The 10,452-nt window shown below is 50.3% G+C and overlaps 1 protein-coding gene across 4 annotated transcripts in view; it reads right to left on the bottom strand.

Annotated features, from left to right (window-relative positions):
- Positions 1 to 9,456, bottom strand: part of LOC119375498 (solute carrier family 13 member 4) — a 42,958-nt gene extending 33,502 nt beyond the window's left edge. For 3 of the 4 annotated variants that reach the window (XM_049420298.1, XM_049420297.1, XM_037645684.2), the window contains exons 1-4: positions 9,309 to 9,456; positions 6,482 to 6,631; positions 5,358 to 5,633; positions 4,641 to 4,884 (exon numbers count right to left, since the gene is read on the bottom strand). In XM_049420298.1, coding sequence (XP_049276255.1) covers positions 4,641 to 4,884; positions 5,358 to 5,633; positions 6,482 to 6,631; positions 9,309 to 9,443 — 805 coding nt within the window. In that variant the 5' untranslated portion in view covers positions 9,444 to 9,456. The remainder of the gene's footprint in view (positions 1 to 4,640; positions 4,885 to 5,357; positions 5,634 to 6,481; positions 6,632 to 9,308) is intronic. The other variant, XM_049420299.1, reaches the window with a different exon arrangement.
- Between the last annotated feature and the right edge of the window lie 996 nt (positions 9,457 to 10,452).

Here is a 10,452-nt window from a genome sequence, read left to right as displayed (position 1 = left end):
TGTATATCAACTGCCAATCATGCAACGCTGATTGCCAATGTGGAAAATTAAAAATTGTCCACCACGTCGCAGGCTGCAGGCACGAGAGAGGCGCTACAGACTTGCAATTGATCCGAACGATCACATCTATGCATTCAATGAGTGGACAAAGCGAACTTGACAAATCTGTCTGTCTCTGTAGCCACTGGCGCCACCTGCAAGTGCTTTATCAGCAAATACTGCACATAAAATGTAGAAAAAAGAGCTTCAGTGGCTCTTAACATGTTGATTTTTATTTCCAATAAGAATCAGAATGGGCCAGAGACCAGAGAGCGAACTATCTTTATACTTTGTTAAAGGTGAATTAGCCGAACTATATAACGGCATTAGGAAGTCAATATAGGGATTTTTATTGCAATCTAGGGTGTTTTCGGGGTTCAATCTAGGGATAAAACGTTTACTTTGGTTGGCATCACTGTCGTGTACACAGGTAGTAGCGGTTGCCAACTGATCTAGTGTATGTTGCAATGGCGCTTTTCCCCGAGAGATCCCGAGTGGCCGCCATAATCCTGGAGCGACCACTCGGATTGCACCAAACTGAATCTGTCAGTGAAACCGGGAACGCTCCTAGTGAGATGACGCCGGAAGTTCCTTACGCGCACGTTACGCAAACCGGTTCCGGAAACCATTCCTGATTTCGATCTGTGCGTTTTCGCGGCAACCCTGGTCGGTACAAGGCGCGACTACAGTTGCTCGCAAACTGGCGGAAGTGACGTATGCCGCTCGTTCTATTTCCGGCCGAATCCGGGACTTGGTGGCGGAGCAAATGGGAACGATCCGACGCGGAGCGAGTTGCTCTGGAACGACCAGCTGGATGCGCGAACCCGCTCCGGATCGAATCAGTGAAAAGCGCCACAAGTTTCGTGTGTTTGTTTTTCCTACGACTGATTTCAGACTAACGGTCCCTTCGTTAGTTTCCCAGCCTTTTTGTCACTGGAACTCATGTTCGCCTCAGCTGCGCCATTAGTTATCCGCCCACGGATTTGGATCGTCAGTCCATTATACCAGCGTAATGACGGCGAAGTATCCGTTGGAGAGGGAAGCGCGCTGTACGATTGAGGAAAATAAGTGCCGACCAAGCACACGCCTCCGCTCTGCAAGCAAAGTCACGGCAGAAGAGCCGCTCAAGTGTACATCGATTAAAAACTACCCCAAATCAAATATTACGTAAGGCGAAAGCCTTAGATGCTTCATCAAACGCCAAAATTGACCGCTGGCGGCGTCAACACGAGTGATGCAAAAAATCATCACCACGTGATTGCGTCGCCACATGACGTCACAATGACATCACAAATCGTCACATTCTGGGACGTCATCGTGACGCCATGACGACGTCATCACATGGCACTGTCACTTCGTCAAGTGGGCCGATGACAGAGGCAGTGCAAAACCACGTTAGGTGCAGAAAGATTTCGGAGTGAGGCAGGATAAGATAAATACATCGACTGAAAAGAAAAAAGGAGAGGAAGATGGCTTTCGCCTTGAAGTCGTCTTAGGCGATTGCATAAGGCAGCCTGTGAGGCCAGCTTTTTTTTATTATTATTATTGCTGTGGTTTGCACCGATACAATCAACGATGGAAGATATGTAGGAAGTGTTTTCACCCATAGTTCGCACGCTAAGGCTAGCTGCGCGCCGTAATGCGTGCGCAGTGGGATGGAAAAGAGGGTAAGCGCTTGGCTCGAACGGATATTCCATTATACTCTGGACTCGAGAAAACACTCGACACTAGAGAGTCGCTCTCATTCACCCACTCGGCGAAGCATCACAGTCGCGGCTCCTGCTGAGTATTTTAGCACGATTTCAGAACTTTCGGGTGGCGCTCCTGTCACTGTCTTTAAATAGATTAATCGAAAAGTTTGAATCGATTATATCAAAGGCGGACGTCGGTGACAATTGTTTTGCGGGACTCTTTTAATTGATTAATCGATTAATCATTCATCGATATTACCATCCCTAGCGCTCGCATGTCAGACATGCCAGCGATTCTTTATTAGATGCGAAGTATCTTAAGGCGGAGCTCAATCCGGTGGTGGTGGTGATGTGCGACGTGAGCACCCTTACTGCGCATGCGCATACCCTCTCCACACACCCCTCTCCACTCACCCTTTCCCTCCCCTCTCCCCTTCCCCCTCTCCACTTTCCCTCCCCTTCCCCTCTCCACTTTCTCTCTCCTCCCCCTTTCCACTCTTCCTCTGAAGCGCGGGCTAGACATGCCGAAATTCTCTCCTGCGCAACGCCGCGATGAGCTTGAGCGCATGCGCGTCCCCTCCGCTTCTCTCTCCTCTCCCACGCTGCCCCCCTCTCGCCCACCTGTCGACCGCGTTCCCCGCTCGCCCTGTGAGAATTAACGGCCAGGCTAGATGGAAGATACGACGCGCGTAGCGTCCCTCTTCGCGTTCCACGACGCGAGGTCGGTAGCATGCCCAACGAACGCCAACGGAACGCGATCGTGCAAGTGCTCCGGCTTCGCATCGCCTCATGATCCCCTTTAGCGGGAGATGGTGTAATTTTTTTTCCCTCCAGCTCGTCTAGTCACCACTCAAGAACTATTTTTTGGCAATCTGTTTCGCTCGTTCATCTTAAAATTCTTAAAATTGTTCACGTACCGCGCGAAACAAGAAGCCGCGTTTCTCCGTTATTATGTCCGTGTAAAACTGAGCATTCGCCAAATTTAGGTGTGCACCTAAAAATCGCAACAGTGAAACGAAAGATTAGACGGTGATCCTCCGGGTAACGACCCTTTACGGTCAGCTTATTTCTCGCTAACACAGCAACCTGTTTGTCCTACGTAGAGGCGACCGCAGTTAATTAAAATAATCGGGCGAGCTACTTGCCCATCTACTTGCTGGATACGCTATACTCTGCCTCCGAGGTGACACAAGATTTTCCTTTATGACACCACACTTACAGCAAGAGCATAATCATATCTCGTAATCTCTCCAGATACAGAAAGGCAAAAGAAAAAAAAGAAAGCGCCTAATGTAACGCTAATCCTGCGCTAATTCTGCGGTTTATATAACACTAATGTCGTTCTTGTGTAGGCCCCGGTGTAGCTCTAAATCGCGCGCTAAATTCTGCGCTAATGTTCTTGTGTAGGTCTTGGTGTAGTTCTAAATCCTGCGCTTAATGCATCTATACCGTGTAACCTGAGGAAGTGCGTAGCTCGGGTAACCCAGTGATGCCCTTGACAATCGTGCGCTTGCCGTGACGGTGGCGCCCTCTCTTTCGCGGCGTGCGGGTGTCAGCCGGATGTTTCAGATGCGTTTTTCGCGATTTTAGGTAAATTGTTGCAATTATTTGTTGGTTATTTCTGTAGTTTATATTATCTTAGACCTTGTTAGTTGATTTCGCACTGGTTTTGAGCATTGTTAGCCTTGTTTTACGCCTGTAATGCCCACTGCGCGACCATGGGACACGAGACTGTGGATGAACGACGAGCCGGGCCCCTAAAGTGCCACGGACTTGAAAGAAACTTTATTATAAACTACACCAGCAAATGATTTTGTAAATTTATTGGAATGCCTTTCGAGACAGGCGCCTGTCCGCATTTTGTCTTCTCCATCTCGCGTAACCCCTCTCACCACACCTTGCTTTCTTCTGTGACGAATGCCCACCCACTAGCTTAACTTTGTCGTCCTGGAACACGCTGCACTGGAATGTGTGGCGGTATGCATGATGTGATCATAAATTACGTCAGAACCACGACGAAAACAAGTTTACTCGTGGATACGAGTGCTCCAGCCACATTCCTTGTCCGACGATTTTAGATCACGTCAAACCTAGCCTGAACGCCTTGTTTCGTACGCATTATGGCATGCATCAGTTATCAATTCAATCCGTGGCCTACGCGATCGGCTCCGGCAGCGCGCTGTTGCTACAGTGAGCTGCCGGAGCCGATCGCCAAGGCCACGTACAATAATACGACTTGCCAAACTCTCCATCGGCTCGAAGTAGCATAATCCGAACACGGCATTGGTTAAAATAGCGAAGGACTGCCGACTGTGGCGTCACCTGTAGGCGGTGAAAAAAAACTAACTAATAAATGACATATCTTGTGTTTTAGCACAGCAGAGAACCACAAGCTTCGTGAATCGCACAGCGAGCTTACGTTCAAGGCTCACAATCTTCCAGATGTAACTGCAGCTACAAAACTGTTCTGCCTATTTTAAACTATTTCTTCCGATTCTCGCCTCGACAACTCGCCCAATGACAGCGAAGACTGCAGCGATGCGATGTGTTTTCTTTCCCTGTTCCCACGGGGCGCGTCCGTTCGCTTACCCCAGCAGATATGTTCGCGAGCATGCCCGTATTTCGGCACAGATTTTCACAACTGTATGATTCAGGAACTCTGGGCAGCACTGGCCTAGACAAGGGGGCTATGGGGGGGGTTGTCCAACTCATCTTGAAACTTTTCACTTATGCATGTGTACACATACACGCACACGTACAAACTGACGCACGAACATGTATAATATAAAAGGCGGTTAAAGCAAGAACCCAGTATGTATAATATGAAATAAACGGTATCTGTAAATCTGTAAAAAAACCAGCCCCCGTTAAAAATTTCCGGCTGTGCCCCTGCTGGCCACGCATACATACCGTCGGGCACACTCCCGTGCAGTTGGTAGTAGGCTCCCGGATTCCGGGCGTCGAAGGGAGCGATGGACGGCACCAGGACGCGGGGCCTCAGGTCCTCTTCGTCGTCCTCGCTACTCTCGTCCATCTCGTCGAAGTCTTCGTCGTCGTCGTCGGCGGAGGAACCGCTAGACGGCGTCTTGCGCGGAGAGATGATCATCACGTGCACGGGCGTCATCACCACGTCATCGCCGACGGTGGTGCGCACCTGTATCCGAGGGTATTGAGCAGCGTTTCATAAACATTTTGCCTAAAGAGTAGCAGAGAGCTTTACTTCGTCCGCAAACATGCATCCTTAGCGTATTACCGGTTACACCAGCCATAAACTTGAGCGGCTGTATAGGCGGTGCGCCCTCTGGCATCGTAGAGATGAACTAGGCAAGCACAGAACTATTATTGCAGAAACTAGCGATGCGTACTTCATTTCACTGGTGCCGTAAGACTTTATAATAGAATAACTGCTGGGGTTTTACACACCAAAATGGCGATATGATTATGAGGACTGCCGTAGTGGGCATGAATGAAAGTTCCACCATCTAATGCATACGCTCATATATCCGCCATACCCTTACAAAAATGTGTTTAGACAGTCTATAGACTGTATAAACCCATTTTTAGACAGTCTATTGGCTGTCTAAATACATTTTTGTAAGGGATAGTACGTGGTTATCCGCAGCGTACGTTTCGTCGCTTGCCGTGCGCGATGGTGGCTGCGATGATGTCGTGCTGCAGCTCGAACATGGTGGCCTCGACGACGGCGCACATCAGCAGCGTGGCCGAGCCGCCCATCAGGAGCTGCGCCGACAGGAAGGTGACGCCCGTGATGCCGAGCAGGATGCCGCGCAGTCGCAGTCCGAACGCCTCGATCACGTACAGCGCCACTCGCGAGCACAGCGCCGTCTCCTCGCCCAAGGCCACCAGTGCGTTCATGCCGAGCAACAGGATCACCAGGCTGTCCTGGTGATCCGAGTAAGAGAAAGACAAGCCACGTGTGAGACAAATGCAAGAATTGATCGTCAGGGGCGTAGCCAAGGGGGGGGGGGGGGGGGGTTGGGGGGTTCAACCCCCCCCTCCCCGAAATTTTTCAGTTTTGCTTGCTTATATATACACGCACACATACAAAGGCACGCACGAACATACATAAAGTATGGTTGTACCCCCCCCCCCCCCCGAAAAAAATTTCTGGCTACGCCCCTGTTGATCGTAATATAATCGACAGCGCAACGGGTTAAACACCGACAGAAAGAAGAGAAGGACAGAGCGCTGAACTCACAACTAAATTTATTTTCGAAAAATAAAGAACATATATACAGATCAATGAGTCACCAAGACTGAGTTGTGAGTTCAGCGCTGTGTCCTTCTCTTCTTTCTGTCCGTGTTAAACCGTTGCGCTGTCGATTATATTACGATGAACATCCACCAACTAGCCCAACTCGCGATTCTGCTAAATGCAAGAATGCTTGGAGAGGATGAATTAGGAAGACAACACGAACAATATGCTAGGCGTGTAGCTTTCCCATTTTCCACGGGAGGGGTGACTGAGTGCCACGTTTCGTGAGAGGGAGCGGGAATAGTGAAGTACATGCGTATATAGTAACGCTATGGCGTCTAGTGCCGCCGCTGTAGCTGTTTCAGTTAGCCTCATCTGTGGCCACATTACGGCTCTCATAACAGTGTGAGACCAACTTGCCGAGGCTCCGGCAGCCTAACTGTTCAATCTCGGAATGCCTTTACAGATGGCAAGACGATATCATTTCGATGCCTATACAGGAGCGGCCACGTGCTGGTCACGTGATGCAACTCACCTCCATGAACATGTGGGAGAGGTCCGAGATGGAGGTGACGCCCGCCAGGGGAAGGACGAAGAAGGGAAGCAGCCAGGTGAGCGGCACCGGCACGGTGCCCAGGAGAGTCCACGTGACTATCAGCAGACCCAGCGACAGGCACCACACCATCTGCAGGGAACAAAACAAGGAAATGACCCCACGCGAGAGCACTTCGGTACTGCTGTTTAAGAGCATATGCGCGTGATTGGCGCTAATACATGACGTCATTCGAAATAGGCTAAACGCCGACAGCTATAACCAGGCGGCCAGTGCGCTGATCGCATTCGTGACGAAACAGAAAGTAGGTACACCTGCATGCATGACCGCCTCAGTATTATTTTCCTTTATTTTTATTTTAAGGCGAAAGCCTTAGATGCCTTATAAAACGCGAAAATTGACCGTCGGCGTCGGCATCAACACGAGTGATGCAAATTATCATCATCACGTGTTGACACCACCATATGACGTCACATATAGCCAACATTTGTGACGCAATCATTACGTCACATAACGTGACGTTACGTATGATGACGTCAAGACATGACATCGTAGCTTGCCCCCCCCCCCCCTAAATGTTGGTGAAATATGTGTTTTTACCAAAAATAAATAATAACAATAGGTGTTTTTCTCAAAAAGTCAAGGTTTTCAGCAAGTGGGCCCCTCCCCCGAAAAAAATTCCTGGCTACGGGCCTGGTCAAAGGTGAAAAGATCACAGAGGCAGTGCAAAAGCAAGTGAGGCGCAGAAAGCTTCCAATGCCTCCGATCCTGCAGGCAGTGCAAAACTGCGTTCAGTGCAGAAAGCTATCGGAGGATGGGCGAGGATGTGCGGGGAGGATCAATCATAGACTGTGAAGAAAAAGAAGATGGCTTCGAGTCGTCTTTGGCGAATGCATAAGGGACCCTGAGAGTTTGTCTTCCTTGCAGGTACCGGAAGCAGAACAGAAGCAAAAATATTGCACTATGTGGGGATCGCGCAGTGCTGCCAAACCGGATGTGCGCGACTGTCAATGGCGATGACTGGAAGGCATAGATTATATACCGTTGCTAACGCTCGGACCACGTGCTCCGTTGTTCGTGTTTCGTTTTATACTGATAGTGCATCGCACAACACCGAACCTCGGTCACATTACAAATCCAACTTTTATAGACATCAGTGGGAGGCACTGCTGCCCAGCTTGGACGACAACCAGATCCTCCTGATCAGAAGAGCCAGAAAGCGTGCGGAAGCCAGCGGAGACTTGTACCAGTGCTTGTGAGGCTTGTCCATTAACAAGTCTCACATGAGGCTGTCAAAAGAGCTGATGATTCAATGTTTATTCACTCTCTTACTATCGAAGACATTGGTAGAGCGTCCAAGAAAACACTCTGATTTTAGGTGTATACATACATCGGCACAGGCGTGCGCAAGGGTGCTTGAAGATACGGGCTGACTTGGCGCCCCCTTATTGTCTAGCGGAGGCGCCAAGTCATTCCTATATCTTTTCTTAGTCGGACCTGTCCTGTCATTGTTTAATGTGCAGGGTTTGGGCTACGCTGGTTTTTGGCGATAATGGCTGCCGAATGCCCCTGATGCTGCATTCCAAGAACTGTTTGCTTCCCGCCTTAAAGGCTCATTCACACCTACGACTAGCACCGGTCGCGCGACCATTTGCGAATGGCGACCAAAAAGCGACTCAAGGCGACTGAGATTCACACTTGCGAGCGACGTTTACCCGTCGCCACACAGAATTCATGGCGACTGCTCGCATGTGGCTCACATTTCCATTGTCCCGTAAAATAAGCTGACGTGCTGTTCCTGCGCATGTGATTGGTTCAGAGGTTTGCGACTGCAGTCGCGCGACTGCGCAAAGCAGTCGCTTTGCGACCAAACGGCCATTTGCGACCAGCCGCTCTGCGACTAATTTGGTCGCGCGACCGGTACTAGTCGCAGATGTGAACGAGCCTGTACGATACCGGAAAGCCGGAGACCAAACGCAGAACGTTGCGAGAAGCTCGTTACCACTTCCGCTTTCATTTTTGCATCCATTGCACAGCTTGTTGTCTTTCACTCTCATCCAATTAGGGGGAGGCGAAGGGCTTCGCTCCGCCTCACGGAGAATTTTGTGCACCCCTGTGTACAGGGTCGACCACATCTAAGGTGAACACTTCATTAGTATTCAAGCCGGTATAACTAGAGTGTTCATTCTACCTCACGAGTGAAGTGGTCGTTACATGACGTCTAATCATGCTGTCGATAAGCGCAATAATTTTCGAACTATGTAATGAAGGTCAGATTCTATGATGTCTTGAATATAGACGAGGTGTTCACCTCAGATGCGGACGACCCTGTACACAGGCGTGCGCAGGGTTCCCCATTTGGGGGCAAAGCTTCATGGCAGCGCTCCGCTCCCCCCTTCCCTCCCGTGGGTAGAGTCCAAAAGACAACATGTGTCACAATAGCTGAAAAAATAAAAATGAAAATGAAGCGATGACGTGCTTCCCACAATGGCCTGTCTTTGGGTCCTGGCTTGCCGGGAGTAAAGACGGGAAGTAAACAATCTTTGGAATGCAACATCAGGGGCCTTCGGCCGCTATTGTAAAAAAAAATGCGTGGCCACAACCCTGTTCTTTAAACAATGACGCCACAAGTCCTACTGAGCAAAAAATATGGGACAGATTTTTCTCCCCGCCCCCCCCCCCCCCTACCGTGCCTAGGCCTATGTAGTAAGCTGCATATAGCATGGGCTTCATGCGCGTCCATCCGCGAGGCTCTTTAGCGGCTCTACGCTACGCTGATGACACGTGTGATATGGAGGTGCATACTCACGTCGCTGTTGACGACTGCCGCAGGCGTCAAGAGTAGGGGTGCCGCGTAGCCCAGCAACAGGCGGACGCTGCACCTGTTTCGACACGCCTGCTTCCAGTTGACATTCTTGTCGTTCTGCTTCTTGGCGGCAGGCATGGCCCCGAGCTGTTCGCGCAGACGTACGAAAAAGGACGGCCACATGACTCTTCAAGCTGCGCTCGAGGCAATGATCGGGCAATCTTAGAGACTGAAAGGGCGCTTAAACAACCTCCAATATTTTGTTTAACGTCTCAAGTAAACGTGCCCATCGAGTTCAGGGTGCCGCCACAATCAACACTGTCAAACGCGGCAGCGCAACGCGCCGCGGCCGCGCCACAAAATAAAAAAAAAAGATCAATCCCGTGCTTCTCTCCGGGCCTTTCGGTATCCCCAGCGTTGGTGGTGACGTCACTAGGAGACTCTGGTCATGTCAGCAGCAGAAATAATGCGCGCTCCCTGCTTATTCTCCTCGACGGCGAAAAGGAACATGCGTCCAAGAGGAGAGACGAGCCAACGAACGGAGCGTAGCAAAGGAAAGAGCGAAACGAGCGAGGGCCGCATTTCCATCATCAAGCGCGGGTAACTCTACTGTCACAGCACCATTTTGAAAAGTTCTCGCGGCCGCGTGCTCGTTTTAGACTCGTGCACAACTGCAACACCTCAACTAAATTTCGACCTCTGGGTGGTTCAGGGGCCCTAGAACACAACTCGTATAGCTCGTATAGCAACTTCATATAGCTCGTATAGCACTTCATAACTCAACTCGTATAGCAACTTCATATAGCTTAACACCATTTCGTGACCCGTATATACGTCGTTCGAGCTTGGGGCCGCATACTGCGACGATCAGTTTCGGCGACACGGTCACATTTGCGAGGCTTCACGAGACTGTTGCGCCGAATCCCTTCAGCCGTCTACGGGGCGCAGCGGTTTGGCACTGTGCCAAGCGTGCTGAAGCGGCAGTCCAGAAACGTCGCCGACGCGCCCGGCGCTTATGTGATGAAATATCGCCAAAGCCGAAAGCGTTCGTCATACGGCCCTTGAGCGAGAAAGCTCGGTTGCGTGTCCCTTGAATTAATGGACCACTGGTCGCGGCCCAGCGGATCACCAATTATAGCGCATATAC

Source organism: Rhipicephalus sanguineus, chromosome 11, assembly GCF_013339695.2.
Source record: "Rhipicephalus sanguineus isolate Rsan-2018 chromosome 11, BIME_Rsan_1.4, whole genome shotgun sequence".
Lineage (NCBI taxonomy): Eukaryota > Metazoa > Arthropoda > Arachnida > Ixodida > Ixodidae > Rhipicephalus > Rhipicephalus sanguineus.
The sequence above is the reverse complement of the archived record's forward strand: the minus strand, read 5'-3'. Positions and strand labels throughout refer to the sequence as shown.